General features: G+C 48.4%; 1 protein-coding gene across 1 annotated transcript; it reads left to right on the top strand.

Annotated features, from left to right (window-relative positions):
- Positions 1 to 394: 394 nt before the first annotated feature.
- GDI2 (GDP dissociation inhibitor 2) lies at positions 395 to 17410 on the top strand. The gene is made up of 11 exons (XM_055809370.1): positions 395 to 598; positions 8891 to 8998; positions 9895 to 9994; positions 11246 to 11380; positions 12727 to 12925; positions 13308 to 13439; positions 13994 to 14093; positions 15057 to 15228; positions 15915 to 16059; positions 16296 to 16350; positions 16426 to 17410. The coding sequence occupies exons 1-11, from the start codon at positions 554 to 556 to the stop codon at positions 16579 to 16581; spliced, it is 1347 nt and encodes a 448-aa protein (XP_055665345.1). The 5' UTR covers positions 395 to 553; the 3' UTR covers positions 16582 to 17410.
- Positions 17411 to 17454: the final 44 nt, after the last annotated feature.

Genomic DNA, 17454 nt, shown 5'->3' on the forward strand with positions numbered 1-17454 from the left:
GTCTCCATTGCACACGCCTGTGCCCATTTGCACATGTGCAGCTGGGCACCTCTGGCACACGCATGCACCCACCCGTTGCAAGCTCGCACGTGCGCATTGCACTACCGTTGCACGCGCAGCACGTGCATACGTGTGCTCCGTGCCGCCCCCCCCCGCCCCAGCCCGTCGAGGACGTCCTGACGGTGCTCGGCGCTGCACAAACGCGGTGGGCGGGGGGGGGGGGGAAGGGGTGATGGTCAGTGCTCGCCGCGCATGCGCGCCGCGCCCCCACCACGGTGGCAGCGCCGTCGGCACGGCGCAGCACCCGCCCCTTAGCGACGGCGCGGCGAGCCAATGGCGGGAGGCGCCGGGCGGTGATTGGCAGGCGCGCGGGCGGTGCGGGGGCGGTGCGGCCCCGCCCCCTCCCGGCGCGGTCTCTTCACGGCGGCGGCGGCGGCTCCATTTTCTCCCGCTCCTGCGGCCCCGCAGCGCCCGGCTCGCCTCAGCCCCGGCCGGTAGAGAGAGACCCGAGAGACGCCTCCCCGCGCCCTGTGCTTCCCTTCCCCGCGCCGCCATGAATGAGGAGTACGACGTGATCGTGCTGGGCACCGGCCTCACGGTGAGGAGGAGCCGCCGCCGCCGCCCGCCTGGGCCTCAGGCCTGCCGCGGGCGGGCGGCCGCCGCCCTGCCCCGCCCCGCCGTCCCTGTTCCCCCCCCCCACTTCACCCCGGTGACTGGGTCCTGCCTGCGTCTGGCCCCCGTCCCCATCGCTCCTCCTGGGTGCTGATCCCTGCTCCAGCCGGGCGCCGGTGTCCTTTTGCCCATCTATCACCTGATTATCCTCCCCCAGCCCCCGCCCAGCCCCCGGTTGGGACACCGGGGTTCTGAGGCACCCCCCGCCTCAGGCGCCTGGGTCCCGCGTCCTCCTCTGGATGTCGTGGTCCCTTCCCCAATCTCTCACCTGGTTATCACCCCCACACCCTCCGCTCGGACCTTCGAGTCGTTTTCTTCATCTGTCACAGCATCATCGTAGTCCCCCGCCCCAGCTCCGGTTGAGGTGCCTGCGTTCCTGCTTCCCCCCCCCGCAACATATTACCCGGGGGTGCCTGGGTTTTGGTACCCGCGCCCCCTCCCCCGAGGTCCTTTTCCCCCATTTCACCTAATTATCGTAGCACCCCCTATCACTAACACACGCACACAGCCCCGGCTTGAATCCCTTCCCCATCCTTCGGCCGCCTGGGTCTTTACCCCCCAACCCTAACTAGACCCTGGCGCTGGGTTCTGGTTTTTTTATATGATTATAAGAGACCCCCAGGTTTGGATGTGTCCGGTTCTTGTTCCCCCCCTTCCCCCCCAGCCTCTTGGGTCCCCCCGAGCGCCCTGCGGGGCCGGGCCCTGCTCCCGTGAGGTGCCCGGTCCGGCGCTGCCCGTGGGAGGCCCCAGGAAATGCAGTTGTTTAGCGGAGGGAGGGCGGGGGACGACGGACAATAAAATGCCAAAGGGGATTTATTGCCGGCTTTTTAATTCCCCCCCCCCTTCACCGTCAGTCCCCTCAAGCCGAGGTGGCTGCAGGTCTATCGAGCCGTGCCCTGCTCGGAGCGGAGCCCGGCTTAGGGTGGAGGCAGACCTGGTTATCCACCCCTCACATCCCCGCTCCGCCTTTGCAGCCTTCGGCTCTCCATCCAGCCCTGACTGCAGCAGGAGGGGGATGGGGAGGCGGGCGAGCCCTGCATGCCTGTCAAATTTGTCTGATTTCTGTGCGCCCCCCCCCCCCCCCCCCCCCGAATCCTCTCCTGTGTTGTCGCTTCATCTTGGTCATCCCTGAGGAAAACTGACAGCTGATGGCACTTCGGGGTGCGGCGGAGGGAGGGGGATGAGCCGTGGTGGGGCTTTGTCCTATTGTGGAGGATGCAGCCCGCGCTGCGGGCTGCCGAGGGGAAAAAAAAATGGCAGTGCTGCTGCCTGTGAGGTTTGCTGGTGGAGATTTCTTCTGGTTTCTGCCTGTCTTCAAACTGGGGAGATGTCTGGGGCTACCGCTAGCTTATGCACTGCGGGTTTAGTAGGTGCTGAAGGGTGGATTGCAGGTTACAAATAAGAGGTATTGTTTGAAGAAGGGGGGAAGAAAATCCAATATGGTGGAGAGGAGGTTTTCTGCGCTGTTAAATAGCCTTTCCTGCTTTTGTTCCCCCTGTTAACGGGGAGAGGTGGCTAGACAAAGAGCTGTCTTTGGGGTTAGTCGTGAAGGATTTCCCCCGCTTCCCCTGTTGATGGCAATTGTAAATAGAATACATGCGCTTCCTACTGTGGCTTTGGCGCTGTGATTGACGGGGCTGCCACAGTGGCAAAGGCATCATGTCTGCTGACACTGGACTGGGGCACGGATGCTTAAGGCAAATCTGGTTTATCATCCCCCTATTCTGAGTATGGGAATAATGGTAACAAAACCAGGATGTGGCACAAAGAAAATGTGCAGAGTGTGGGAGTGTCTTTCCAGCTGCTGCTGTAGGGTAAACCCAACTTTTCTGGTTGCTTTCATTCTTTTCTTTGAAGGCTCTTCCTTTGAGGTAGCAGGAATGACTTATGAGGTAAAAGCTTCTTCCCTTTGATAGGGAAAGCTGCAGTCTGTCCTAAAACCTGTCTCTGGCTCACCAAAGCAGGGACACAAGACTTTTGGAGAGGTGACATATAATGAGCTGCTGGTGAGGGGGCCTCTAATAGATTGAGCTCCATTAAAATGTTAATTTATGCTTTAGAGTGAACTGTGGTATCAAGTTGGTAAGCACCATGCTTAATCTCAAACTGACAAATGCCAATGTAAATTTGACAAAAGGCCTCTTGTGAAATAGCTTTTAAGACAAGCTAATGCTAATGATCAGCAGTTGAGTTAAAAGGAATAAATTAGGGCCGTATTTTAAGGTGCACTGACCGAACTCCAGAGCCTGAGAGTATGCTGGAGTGCTTATTTTGCTTCTGATGTGCAGGCTTTAGCTCTGAAATACCAATTAGAACAGGTTGGACTTCATCTCGACTTGAGCAGCTCGTGCAGAAAAGCAAGTATATGGAAACTAGAGGTCCTGGTGCAACCAGGATGTTACTGATCCTAAAATGCATGATGTTGGCTCAACCCTTGTGGCTGGCAAGTAGTGTCGGAGCAGAGCCTGAGTCGTTCAGGCTGGTCTACAGGACTCTCTGTAGCTGGAAGCTTGCTCCTCCAGCTTTGGTCTGTTACCAGTGTTGGCAGAATCAGGCTTCTTATGGGAAAGGAACTGGAAAACGTGCTGTGTGAAACACGTTCAGTTGTCTCTTTCCTTTTCCAAAGAGTCTTAAACTGTCGTGAAACTTCTGATGATGTTTTCAAGCACCGTTTTCTTGAAGCTGGCCCTTGTAGAAATGGACTATGCTGTTGGGAGTTCCACCAGGCTACTGTTGTAGCTCAGTGAGTTTGTGTCTCTTCCCAGAAAAGCCCATCCTACACCTCAAGTACTGATCTTGATGCTGCCTGAAAAAAAAGAGATTAAATGGGGGTTCTGTTTGCTAGGCACTAGAGCATTCTGCCTCTCTGCCAGGCTACCTGTTGGGTTGTCCCCATCTTGCGTCTTGTCCTATGAGAGCAACTGCATGACTCTGTCCTAGCATCCTTCACTAGGACTTGTACAAAGCCCATAAAATAGCTGTAATCCAGAGCATCTGGGAGAGGCAGTGAGTGGCTGCTGATCTGGAGGGTTTTTCCTTTCTCTTTCCAAAGTGCAAGTTCAGTTTTTCATTTAAAGAGAAAAAACATCATCAGAGCCTTTGTAAAAGAGCTACAAATACATCTGTTGCAGTGGTTGCGTCTGCAAGGCCACTGCTATGTAAGTGCATGAGAGTGCATGCATAAATTCTACTTTTGATGGGTCTGACAGTGCAGCATGAATATTTCAGGTGTTAATCTCTTCTTCAACCAGTAAGGAAGAACTAAAGCAGCTTTAGGACTGGGATTACTGGTGCTCAAAATATTCAGTTTTTCCCTTATGTATGCTAATCAGAAACCCCATTGCAGTGCCAAGCTTGTAAAGATATGTCTTAGCAGTATGAGGAAAAATAATCCCAGCACATTTTAAATCCTGTATTACTGCTGATACAACAGCCTCAAACTTACTTGAAGTGTAATTAACTTCACAGCACTCATGCAAGAGCACTACGTTTCTCCTGATCCTTCTATGCATTGAGCAGTAGTAAAGTGTTGGGCCGTGTGTGCTAACTACGGGGTGGGTACTTGCCAAGTGCTGGTGGGCCTGGCTGGCCTAGCACAGGTGCTGGTAGGTATTTCAGCTACTGCATCCTGGAGGTGCTGGTGGGAATGGTTGGGGCTGGACTAGATGATCTCTAGAGGTCCTTTTCAAACCTGGCCATTCTGTGATTCCATGAATGGCTTCCCAAAGTTGCTCAGGTCTTAGTAGCTTTAAGATTCTTGGTTTAGGCTTGCTGTGTGCATAGTGCATTGCAGATTAGGCAGCATCTTTCTCCAGGCCTACTGCACAAACTCGTTTTTAATCTGATGCGGTAATCGGCAGGCTGGAGAACACCTAGTGTTTTTATTTCCAGACTTGTCTTTTCAGTTCACCTTAATTTACACCTCTCTGGAAATGGCTCAGTACTTGCTCACGGGGATGTTTGGGAGTAGGATGTTGTGCACTCTGACAGATATTTGTTATCTGCTTTCTGTGCTCCAGATGACATGGGTTATTTCACATGAATGTTGGGCATAATTAAACTATCCTGTATAGCCCTAGCAGATGAACACCATGTTTCTGCTGGGTTTTCACTTGTTGCAGGCCCCAATGTGCTGAACTAAGCTTCTTACCTGCCAGCTGCCTCACTGCATTAAAGCTATATAAATCCATCACAAAGATGCAGATTCACTTTCTATGGGAGCAGAGTAGCCAAACTCTGGTTCAGGATACATTTAATTGTACAGGCACAGACCTCATTGCTTAAAGAGCCTAAATAAAGAATATCAAAGTGACTGTGAGGATCAAGTGGAGTGTCGCTGTCCCTTGCATCATCCTACCAGGGGATTGCTCAAGTGCAGTGAGTAATTGCTTTTGCAGTTTGTATGGCTCAGCAGACCTTTGAGTCTTGCTTGCTGGAGTCTGGCACGGTAGATGTAGCCGGCGTATGTTAGAGGTGGAATAGCCTGGGCGATGGTAACACGTTGTGTATAACTTCTTGCTCACCACAGCATGGCTCTGTCTTTCTAAGAAAGCTCTTGCTGTGCCAGAACCCATTCTTGAAGATGAAGGAATTTTGCTAAATGTTTTGCACAGAATCCTTCTCTCGGTGCTGTTAGATGGACCGACGCTGGCTCAAGTATCCATCGGTCTGTCTGAGCCTTTCAGAGCTGCCGCCCTACTTGGAGAAAATCCATGTAAACCTACTTGCTTCCCTCAATTCCTGCAGGCTTCTGCATGCAGAAGGTCTATTCGTGACCAGTTTGTGTGAGGGAAGAGCTGATGGTCTTCATCATCAGGGAAGAGCTAGCGTGGAAGCACCCATATTTCCAAGTTACCCCTTACTCCTATTTTTTTTTTTCATGGATCTCTATTGGATGTGCTGTCTCTGTTTGAGGTACGCTGTTCTCTGTTTCTGTGCTCTCCGGAGATTTGAAGCAGCTGAGCTGCAGATGACATCGATTGCTCTTAAGACTTGCTCTGTCATTCATTCAGCAACACAACGTGAGTTCTTGGGAGCCGGGAGCCCATCATAACCTGAACTAGCTGAAGCAGTGGATTATAGTAGCACAGCCTGACTGTAATTTGCATGAAGATTGTGTTTGACCCTGCCTGGATACCTAGAGCTTTCTCAGCTGTGTCTTGGTGCCCTTTCTGCTGTCAGCAGTTTTATGCATTTACATGGTGTTGATGTTTATGGTATCGTCAGAAAGCCACAGATTTGAACTCTGACTCTTCCAATTTTTTATTTGCAGTCTCAACTGTTCCCAGCCCTCCCCTTATCAGTACGGGCTGTTTGTTTTCCTCGCTCCCTGACCCAAACAACACAATGGCATACCAAGCGGTTCCTAGACACAGACTCGCACACCAGTGGATGGGTATAGCCAGCGGTCAGCCAGCGCAGCCATCGAAAGGAATTGCTGAGCTGGGAGGATAAATCTATTGTGCATCTCGTATGTTTTATGACCATGCTGTTGTCTCATCAGCTGCAAAGGGAAGCAATGGTGAAAGGCCGGTCAGGATTTCAGTGCTCTGGGGCTCTGTGGGAGCTTGGGTGATGTAATGAATGTGTTAAATGAGCTTTGTATAAAACAGTATTTAATACCTCAGTCCCCATATTGGTGTTTAATGGGTATGAAATAAGATTGAAAAGGTATTTAAGATCTCTCTTATCTTCTACTGGTACCCAAATTCACTCTGAGGGGATGCTGGCAATTTGGGCAGGCAACATGTTGAAGGGATCACTGGGAATCTCCTATTCTGGGAAGACAGAGCAAGAAACACTTTGAAATTTCCTTAGATGGAGGAAGGAAATCTGGTGGCATCTGGACCAAAGAATGTAGCTTCTACTGCTTTTACTGTAACTTTGTTCTTCTGTTTGATACTTATCTTGTTTTGAAATCATGGTTGGCTTCCTCATGGCTCAGCTATAGTATGGATGCTTGCAGTCCTGTACCACCACCTGGCAGAGCTGGTGAGCCAGGATTTTGGAAGATGTTCCAGGGTGGATAAAATCACAGGGTAGAGCAAAGAATCAAACCAGAGCCCTCGTGTAGAGCTCTGTGAATTCAGTTTAACCGAGAAGATCATGCTGGCTAGTGCTGATGCACTTGGTGTGATAGTCCCACATTACACGTGGCAAATTATTAACATTTTAACTGACACCATAAAAGCCAACTGTACTTTCTCTTGTGCAGTTCCTCACTGTTGTATGGCTCACCATGCGCTGGAGTAGCGTCTTAGCACAGGGTTTGGTGCAGCCATGTCTGCTGTAAGTTTCTCTGCTTGCTTCAGCCTGTCTAGAAGAAGAGGAGGGGCCTTGCAGGACACGAGGGATCTGGAGTTCGTGAAGGATGGTATGGCATTGGAAAGAGCAGCTGATGGATCATGGAGAGGTTTTGTGGGAAGTACTGTGGCTAACTGTTCATGATCCCTGTTCGTGATCATGATCCGTGATCATGATCGTATCACAAGACCATGAAGACTTGTGGATGCCACGTTTGAAATTACCCACGACTTCAGAGATTAAACTCAGAGTGACCCATTCTTGCCATGCACTAGGCATGCAGCCCTAGCTTTGCTCTTCGGGGCCTTGGCTGAATTACCACGCCATCCTGGTGGGTAACAGGCTGGCTAGCAGTGCCTTGCTCTCTCAGAAGATTTGCCTGTTGCCACCTGGAAGTGCAAGAACAGCAAGTCCTTACGCCAGTTATGCCTGCCAACCTTCCACACACCTACAGATGTTGAGACACTTCAGAACAAAATAACCCCTCATGAAAGCTGCCTTTACTATGAGCTGGTCTTTGGCTGGTGAAATTGAAGATGATTTAAAAAGCTTCCTTTATACTGAGGATTTACCAGAGTTAGGATTTGCAAGTCAAGTAAATGATATACGGTGGGAGACTTTTTGCATTATAATTGTGGTTTGGCTGAGGGCGCTAACTGGTACCTGTGTTGGCCAGTGTTGCCATAACAGTTTGAACTAAGCCTCTCACATGCTGCAGCATGGGTGAGGTGACACACAAGGAGAGTCCTGAGTGCTCCGCCGGGTGAGATGCATGTGGAATAACCACAAAGGATCTCACAGAGACGTGGATCTTTGCCAGGAGGCCCAAGCCGCTGATTCTCTTGAATGAGCGACGACTCTGCTTCTAGGCAAGCAAATGTGCAGGGGTGGCATCTCTCAGCAGCTGGAGTGGGGTTTTACAGGCTAAATGGAAGATAATATGAGGTGTGGCCAGGACCTACAAATTAGATAATGTTGATGGTGAATCAAAACTCAATTGCAGATGTAATTCTGCCTTCAGAGAGAGTTGAGGCAGAGCAAGAAAAATCCATAAAACCTCCACGATAAGCAGTCCTAATCATGCAAGTATTCAAGTTTTTGTTAAGCTCTTTAGGTTGTGAATGCCAGAGCTGGTGACCAGTTTAGTTGCAAAGTTGTGTTTTAATGGGGATTTAGCTGTGCAAGTCCTTAGTTGGTTCTGCAAGCTACAACTTGTGGCCCTTTTCGGTTAGTTTCGGCCTCCTGGTGTTGCATTCAGACATAGCAGCTGATATGTTGCTCAAAGTAATCTCAGTGTTTTTAATCTCAGTGGGTACGTAGCAAGGATTGAAAAGTGTCTACTGAGATGATAAAGCTTCCAAAAGGATTTATTTATTCTTTATGCTACCTCTACTCTTTAAGAGTAGCTGTTGACTCTCTTGCATGTCACAGTGTGGCAAATATCAATGATTGAGGTTTGAGGAGGCTGACTGACATCCAGGTAAGATTCCATGTTCCTGCTGTCATCCGTAAACAAGGGCGCTGGCTCTCTGTGGACATCCTTAAATTGATAGCTATTGGTTTAGGAGCATACACTTTCCTAATCTGGCCCAAATGCATGAACTTCCCAGAAATATCCTCAGGAGAGCCCTGATAGGTAGTGCTTGTGTAGTTATAACATCTTGGTTAGCAGAGCAGCAAACCTAGTAAGGGGTTAATCTCTTTCAAATAAAAGTCTTTCAGTGTACGTGTCTTAATTCTGGACTAAAGGCAACTGGTGTGTTTGTTTTCAAAAGACTGTGCAGGTTCCTTCAAATCTAGGCATGCAGCAGGCTGTCTGAACATGCTTTTTGAGAAAGCATCATTAGGAGAAATGGAAGGAGGCTCAAATGCAGCTAACATGTTCCTTGCATCTGTTCATTTTCTCTCTTTGTAGGAATGCATCCTCTCTGGGATCATGTCAGTGAATGGAAAGAAAGTCCTTCACATGGATCGTAACTCTTACTATGGAGGGGAAAGCGCATCTATTACACCCCTGGAGGATGTAAGTACGAAGGCTGACACCCACCTATTGTCTCCTCCCCAGGCATATAAAAGGAGGCTTTATTTTGAGCTGTCCTAGGGGTGGATTTGAAGTAATTACTCTTAAGGGCTTCCTTTGAGTAAGGATGTTTTATGGCACTTCCACATCAGATAACAGTGAGGGAGAAACCAGTGTGTATGTTTATACTTGGTAGATAGCACTTGTTCTCTGTAGCTCCCAGTCGCGATTCAAGCATGCAGCACTTGAGCAATCATTCGGAGCTATAATGCCCGACAGCTAGATGTTAAAAAAACTCTTTGGCAAAATTGATACTGCTGCGCTTGCTGGCAAATGTTGGCTTAAGAAATGCTGTGTGCTATTAGTGCCTTGATGTTACGCTTGGTCCTTAGTCTGTGAGCACTTCCAACTGGATAGGCGCCATCTCATTTGGTTACTGCTTGCACCCTGTGATTGTGTATCCCTGAAGCTGTTAGCATGGCTGATTAATCAGATGTCAGGAAACTGCTGTTCTCCTTGCTGCTTACATCGGGGAATATGATTTAAATATACGGAGGAGCCTGCCCTCTCCTGAAGTACACGTTTTGATCAGATTACTTTTAGTTATGTTAAAACAGAATTTTGGTTCAGCAGGTCATAAATTCCCAAGCTTTAAGCCTTGGAAGAAAGACTGGATGAGCAAAATAATGCTGCCCAATTCTTACTGTAACGATTCACTGGATGTGCATTGTGTGTTGCATCAGCAATCAAATTGGAGCTAAAACGCTGGCCAAAAGCTTGCTGTGAAGAGCTTATGTTCAGCTGGGGAGATGTGGGGGTGGAAAGTGTGTACATGTGTGGGAGAAATTATACCCATAGATATTTCATCTGCTATAGTAAGTTTTGTGTTCTCTCCAAAGCTCTACAAAAGGTTTAATCTACCAGGAACTCCACCAGAATCTATGGGGCGAGGAAGAGACTGGAACGTGGACCTAATTCCAAAATTCCTTATGGCTAATGGTAAGTGATGCTGAGCTCCCAAATCTGCCTCGTAAGCTTAGCTGAGTTAGTGTTCAGTGCTCTAATAGAATAAACAGCCCTTCAGCTATCTCTTCATGAAACTGTTGAAGCATTAATCAAAGAGCTGTGGAAAGCTCACTTGAGCTGATCTGCATGCGTTTATGTAGAGGCACCACGGTTTCTGCCCTGTGACTCACTTTGGCTGTGGACCTTTCAGACCCTGAAAACGGCACCAGCTTGGAGTGTGCAGCAATGGCATGTCTGGAGTGTTTGAACTTCCATTTTCCAATGTCCTCTCTTCATGTGTTTGCATTTCTAGCCAGAGTTAATGCCATGAATTCGTGTGTTGTTACTCTTCCACTGTTTAGGAAGAAACAGTTGATTCCATGGTGACTGTTAATTCCCTTCGTCTCTGTTTTATGACTTACAGACTCTGTCACCCCTTACTGATGCTACAAATCCTTATTCTTTAATCTATGTATTCCAGTACTGGGACAGTTCTAGACCAAATCCACTATCAGTGAAGTGGTTATCAATACAGGCAAGTTCAGGGGCCAGTCCCTTTGCCAAATACCAACCACTTGCTGCTGGAATCTCTTGCTCCTGAAGCACGAGGGCATAGATGTACTGTAGGGCCAGTCTTGCTCAAGGTTAGTGCAGGGGAAGACTTGATAAATTCCAGTCAAGATTTGGTTACTGTAGTCTCGGCTTGCACAGGCTTTGTGGTGCATTTCTAGGGACAGCATCCTTCTGGGGATGTGACAGTGGGTAGGGACAGGTAAGTGAGCATATGTTGACACTAGCTGTGGGCAAGCCAGGGGCTAATTTGTGGTCAGTTGGCTGGACAACTAATAGGTTGTGCTAGATCTGAATAGTGAGGATGAGGAGCTGCTGTGATCCAAAACCATGACTTTGTCACGTTGAGTGCACATTAACTACAGGGAGCAAAGAACAGCAGTGTACTGCAGCGGATTAACATGCTGCAGGATGGCTTTTACTCAGAGGACTGATGGAAACCACAGGAGTGACAAGGAAGCTGTTAATTGCCTGTAAGAAAGCCTTAAAACTGCCTCATAATGCACTAGTGGGTACCTGCCACACCCTGTGTGTTACACAAAGGTGTAAGAGCTGTGTGGGTTGAATGTGGTGTGTTTGCTTTGCTGCAAGAACTGTCTGCCTTGTAAGAAGCATAGTCCTCTTGGCTTCTGGCTGCTGACCAGCTGGTTGACTTGTGCCCAACCTCCTTTCCAGGTCAGTTGGTAAAGATGCTGCTCTACACAGAAGTCACTCGCTACTTAGACTTCAAGGTGATTGAGGGGAGCTTCGTTTACAAGGGAGGAAAGATCTACAAAGTTCCTTCTACTGAGGCAGAAGCCTTGGCATCCAGTGAGTAGTTGCACCTTTTGTTTCCTCCTGAGGCTGCTGTCTGTAAACAAAGGCAAAACAGGTCTCTGCCATCTGCATCTGGGGATATTTTGGAAAGAAAACTTGATGCTGTGTGTAGACACCATCTTGGTAACAAGCTGTGCTTAGCATAGGATTCTTCTGCATCTCATTTGACTTCAAATGCCACTTGCAGTGTGAGTCTTGGGCTTCCTGCACCTTGAGTTACTGTTTTCTTGGAGCTCACAAATGGAGCTGGTCAAGCTGCCTGTTCTATGGCTCATCTGGTAAGAATATGGCAGTGTTTTACTTCCTCAAAGTGTTGTGTTTGGGAGTTGTGCTCCCAGCTGTGCCACAAATATTTAATGTTGGGTCCTTGTTGGATGGAATCGTGTGTCTGAAAAATGTCTCATTCATCAGCAGACAGACTGGAATGACGAAGGCACCTAGCTCAAATCTTAATTGTTTTCTACTTAAATTTTACTCTTCAGATAAAACTACTGATCATCCATAATAGGAGCTAGCAGAGGGCAGTCCATTAGCTTCTGGCGCAGGATGTATTAAGTAACATCTCTGAAGAGTCTTGTGATAAAGCAACTCCTGCGAATAAGGCTCCCAGTACGTGGCTTGTCTGTACATTGGAGTCTTCCTCATGGCAGATACTCCCATTTGTAGTGAAGTAATTGTTGTTCCTTCAATTTGGTCACATTGCTGTCTCCTAAGTGGACTCAAGGAGACTTATGCTGGTAGAAGTAGGAGGTGCCTTTGGTGCTGTCTCTGCCTTAGTGTTGCAGCAAGTCCAGTCTTGCTTCTCCAATTTGTAGAAAACTAAAGCACATAAATGGTGCTTTGTCCAATCTTGTGTTTGAAGTTTTGTCCCTCACAGCACTTGCTGGTTCCTTGGTGAGGCTGCAGGAGAGCCCAGCACTGCTTGCTTTGATGGAGCTTTGATCACCACACTTTGATGATGCTAAGTCTGGTTAGATGGCAAACACAGGTCTTTGCTTATGGAAGCTGAGGTTGGGCTTTACACTGGGCCAGGTGGAAACTGCTCTCCAGGCTTTTCCCCAGCTGGAAGTAGTATAGAAGCCCGGTCTCCAGCCATGCCTTGAGAAAAGTTGGCTGTACCACTCTTGAGGTCTGGTGCAGTGGGACAGCTGCCTGAGTGGTCTGGCATGGCAGATGTTGGTCTGCTTGAGCAGAGAGCCTTGGTTAGCCCTCAAGGCCAAACTCCTTGATATCAGGTGATGGTTGAAATGGTCAGCAGTTCTGACACGCTTCTGATACTCTGTGGAATGGAAAAGCCATCTAATAGCTATGCAAGTTCTGACAAAATACCTTGGTTTTAGGCTTAATGGGCTTGTTTGAGAAACGCCGGTTCAGGAAATTCCTAGTGTACGTTGCCAACTTCGATGAGAACGACCCCCGAACTTTCGAAGGTGTTGATCCCAAGAAGACCACTATGCGTGACGTGTATAAGAAGTTTGACCTGGGGCAGGATGTTATAGACTTCACAGGCCATGCCCTTGCGCTCTACAGGACTGACGAGTAAGTGCAGGTTCAGTTGCTCCCCCAAATCAGCTGGGGTGCTGGGTGCTTGCAGCACAGACTTTGGGGAGCCTGAGGGTAGGATGTCTCGTAAAGTGTGCCTGTCCCTTGGTGCTGCACGAATCTTAAAATGCTGGGCCCTGTGCTGATGGGATATTTAAACTTTGTGGGTTCTTGTGGTGAATGAAGCATTTCCTTCCTGAAAAAACCCCTTGTGACACTAAGTGTTTCTAAAAGGGAACTTCCAGGGAAATACTTGCCAGGAGCAGCTGGAGGGCGGGGAAGGAAACTTCACAGGAAGGAAATGTTTTGCTCTTCAAGTGTATTCTGCTCAAAGTCTTGGTTTGTGAAACACTGCAAATGATGTAACTCCCCTCTCCAGCTATCTAGATCAACCATGCCAAGAAACAATCAACAGGATTAAGCTCTACAGTGAGTCACTGGCTAGATATGGTAAAAGCCCATACCTTTATCCCCTCTATGGCCTTGGAGAGCTGCCCCAGGGATTTGCAAGGTGAGAACCTGGTTTTGGACTCCAGTATTTCCTTAAACCTGCTGTGGCACCTGGTGGGGGATCAGATGTGTGGAGTCAAATGTTCAAGCTTCCAGAACATGATGCCACACAAAAATACTGTGGCTGTTAATGGTTTTTGTGCTGTCTTTAATGAGGAAGTGATTCCTCCATGTTTACTATGATTCCTGTTAGTGGCGGTAGTTCTGGGTTTGCTCAGAGATACTGATTGCTGCATCTTGTCTGTCCAAGAAGTCAGATTTGCCTACGTGGTGTAGCCTACAGCTCTTTATGCTGCAGGGCTGTCTGGGCTGTGCCAAGCAGGTTGTTTCTAGCAGGATGTAATTGTACCTGTAACTTCCTTCAAACACCAGCAGATGCCTTGCAGAAAGAACAGCAGACAGCATCTGCTGCAAAGATGTTTAAGTAGTCTGTTTTGAAGAGTTTTAAGTCTAATGTGGGGTTTGTCCAAGTGGAACAGAAACAAGGGGCTGGAAGGGCTGTTAAAAACCAAACACACACCTGTGGAACATGCTGAAGCAGCTTTACTCTTGCAGGTTAAGTGCTATATACGGAGGCACCTACATGCTGAACAAGCCCATTGAAGAGATTGTGATAGAAAATGGCAAAGTGGTTGGTGTGAAGTCTGAAGGGGAGGTATGGTACCTTCTGATTCTTTTCCTTACTCCCCACCCCACGTCTTGCCCCCCAAAATTGAGGCTGTCAGTCATGGATCTGAACAACTGCAGTAGAAAACCCCTTATGAAAGCCCTAGGACCAAAACTGCTTGGCTGGTGTTTTTCCCTTTGCCACCTTGCTTAAGACATGTTGGTATTTTTAGGATGAGGAGTTACAGTACAGTAGTCTACTCCAGGAGATGGAGTGACATCTCCATGGGATGGCAAGATTGTGTTCTGAATAAATCAGGCTAGTTAAACTGGAAGGGAGCTGTTGCATGTGTCTAACCTGGGTATGGAACCAGCTCTGCCACTGACACTGAATTTTAGCTGCTCAGACAGCTAGTAGGTGGCCTTTCTGCAGCTTCTCAACCTGGCAATGTAAAACTAGCAAGAGTGCTGCGAGCTGCTTGGAAGCTATACATGTGCTCCTGACTAGAGCAGGTGCTTTGCAGGACAGTTGCACACATGCTGGTAGGGGAACGTGTCCCTTCTGGGTAGGGGATGATAATCCATGCTATAGACTGATGTGCCCAAGTGCAGGCAGTCTGGAGGCCTCAGATTGGTCAAATATTAAACTATTACTGGAAAAAAATAAGCTCTAATGCAAACTGGTCAATTCTTACCTGTTTGGTTCAGCCTTAAAGTTACAGTCCTAGTCTGAAAGGACTGGACTCTGTAGGGGTTAGAGCTTAACTGTGTACTGAGTTACAGGGGCAGGATGTGACTGATCATGCAGCTGTATGTAGTCTTTTAAGAGTAATGTGTTGAGGTTTGGATTGCCCAAGTTGAAGCATGCTGCTGGCAGTGAACTAAGAACCCGAGGCAGGAACAGCTGCCTCAAATTGCTCCTCGTTTTCCTCAAAATCAGCCTGTTTCTTGCCTCTGGCTGTGTCTGCACACCTCTGCGCAGTGGTCACTCCAGGTCCACCTGTCTCTGCAGGTTGCTCGCTGCAAACAGCTCATTTGTGACCCCAGCTATGTCTCAGACCGTGTAACGAAGGTCGGTCAAGTGATTCGGGTAATCTGCATCTTGAGCCACCCAATCAAGAATACAAATGATGCCAACTCGTGCCAGATCATCATTCCACAGAATCAGGTCAACCGAAAATCAGGTGTGTGGAGCACAGGGACTGCTGGGATGTGCACAGCTCTCGTGCACTTGGGTTGAGGCATAGTGGTCATTACATGGCCTGGTGCCAGATATGTGCTCCGATGGTCCGGTAAGATGTGAATCAAATGGGAAAATGCACTCACTGCCACTGCCGCAGTAGACTTCGTGTCCTTGCCCAGAAATCCTGTGGGCCCCAGTGAGGCTGCGCTTTCAAGCGGCACTGGGGCAGGTGGGAGAAGTTGGGGGTGACTGTGGTCAGACAGCTGTGTGCAGAACCCATGGAAGGAAGTGCGTGGGTGAGGAACACAGGGGTGCTCTGGGAGGGGAGTGAGGGCTGCATGCGGGAGGGGAAATGCTTCCTCACCCTCCAACAGAGGGGTGGGCTGGCTGCTGGGGACCCTGCTGGCTTTCAGGACCTGTCGTAGCCACAGGAAACTGAATTTTGGAGATCTCACAGGGCTGCCTGTGTCCAGGCCAAGAGACTGAGAGCACGTAGGACTGCAGGGCAAGGACGGAACTCCTTCCAGTGTGGTCTTAAACAGGACAAGGAGGTACAAACTGTTAGGGGACCAGGAAGAGGTGCATGAGTGTACAAGCTAGAGGAGGCTTTTGGGACAAGGCAGGCCTGACCTGAGCTCTTGGCTTGCCTGGCATGTACTGACCTGTAGCTGTGACGTGTTTCCCCAGATATCTACGTCTGCATGATCTCCTCTGCACACAATGTGGCAGCACAGGGGAAGTACATTGCCATTGCCAGCACTACTGTGGAAACTGCAGACCCAGAGAAGGAAATCAAGCCGGCCTTGGACCTTTTGGAGCCCATTGAGCAGAAGTAAGCCCTTGGCGAGCCCCTTCTCACCTCTCTGCTGTGAGCACTTAGGTCTGAGGGCAGAGGGGATCTGAAGGCCATTTGGCTGCAAAGAGGTGTTGAAATTCCGGATTTCCTCTGTACCTTGACTGCTTATGTGCTGGGCAGAACGCTGCCCTTTAATTCAGCCATTCTTGTACTGATACTGATGCTCAGCAATGCTGTAAAACTAATCTGAAGCTCTTTTTTTCTCCATCCAGGTTCGTTAGCATCAGTGACCTGTTTGCACCAACTGACTTGGGAACCGAAAGCCAGGTTAGTAAGCGCCAAGCTCGTGCTTGAGGCGGTGAGGCTCGAGGCTCCGTGCTAAACTGCCACTTCTCTTCCCAGATCTTCATTTCTCGCACCTATGACGCCACCACTCACTTTGAGACGACGTGCGATGACATCAAAGATATTTATAAGAGGATGATGGGATCAGAGTTTGACTTCGAAGAGATGAAACGCAAGAAAAATGATATCTATGGGGAGGAGGAGCAGCAGTAATGAGAATCTCTAATTAGGAGAAATTTAAATCGGCTAATATGAATATATAAGGAACTTAATGAACACTGTATGAAATTCAATATTGTAAGGCCTGCTTTTGTAATCCCATCTCTGAGAGATTGAAGAGTACTGCACTGGTAATGTTCCCCTTTTGGATATCATGTGTTAATTATTTCATTCTAGTAGGGCTGCTGTCCAGAATCTGGCAAATTACTGACTGATTTAATGACTAACCTTGTAAGCAAAAGGCAGACTGAATTTTTTTTTTTATTGCAGATGTAGACGTTGGTGCAGATTTGAAATAACTCATTGACAGCTGTGTCTTACCTTGTATTTTTAATCATTTGTAAACATCTTTCACAATTATGTGCTTCTGGTGAGCTAGTAGATGTGACGGTTGTCACTCAAACCTGATATCAAGGAAAATAGAAACTGAGCACTCCATTATTGTGGACAGCATCCCTAAAGTATTTCCCATCAATCTAACTTTGTGGCAAGTTGTATTATGGACAAAGCCCACATCTATTGTAGCAGCAAATGTTGGCTTAGTTCTGGGCACAGAACTTAACCTCCACTTAAGCTTCTAAAACTGTTTACATCGGTTGGGACACAGCTGTGCCTAAGGCTCCTTTGTGTTTTAATCTTAATAAAATTGAGAGAACAAATTACAGAGCAGGCAAGATGTGGAAGTATTTTCTGTACCCTGGTGGCTTCTTGGATGGACCAAACAGCACTGCGGTATCGGTATGACAGAGCCTGTGCTTCTCGTGTCTCCTGAAGGCTCCAAATGATTTCTGTACTGCGAAGTAAAGCCAAATTCTGGAAACCAGTCCTGTGCTCTGGTCTGATTCACTTCAGTTGTACGAGCAGCAT

The sequence above is a fragment of the Falco peregrinus genome, chromosome 6 (genome assembly GCF_023634155.1).
Source record: "Falco peregrinus isolate bFalPer1 chromosome 6, bFalPer1.pri, whole genome shotgun sequence".
Taxonomy (NCBI): Eukaryota; Metazoa; Chordata; class Aves; order Falconiformes; family Falconidae; genus Falco; species Falco peregrinus.

Coding starts and splice junctions, on each gene's coding strand:
- GDI2 (XM_055809370.1), top strand. CDS start 554: ATGAATGAGGAGTACGACGTGATCGTGCTGGGCACCGGCCTCACG. Junction 14,094..15,056: donor GTGTGAAGTCTGAAGGGGAG/GTATGGTACCTT, acceptor CTGTCTCTGCAG/GTTGCTCGCTGCAAACAGCT. Junction 16,060..16,295: donor TTGGAGCCCATTGAGCAGAA/GTAAGCCCTTGG, acceptor TTCTCCATCCAG/GTTCGTTAGCATCAGTGACC.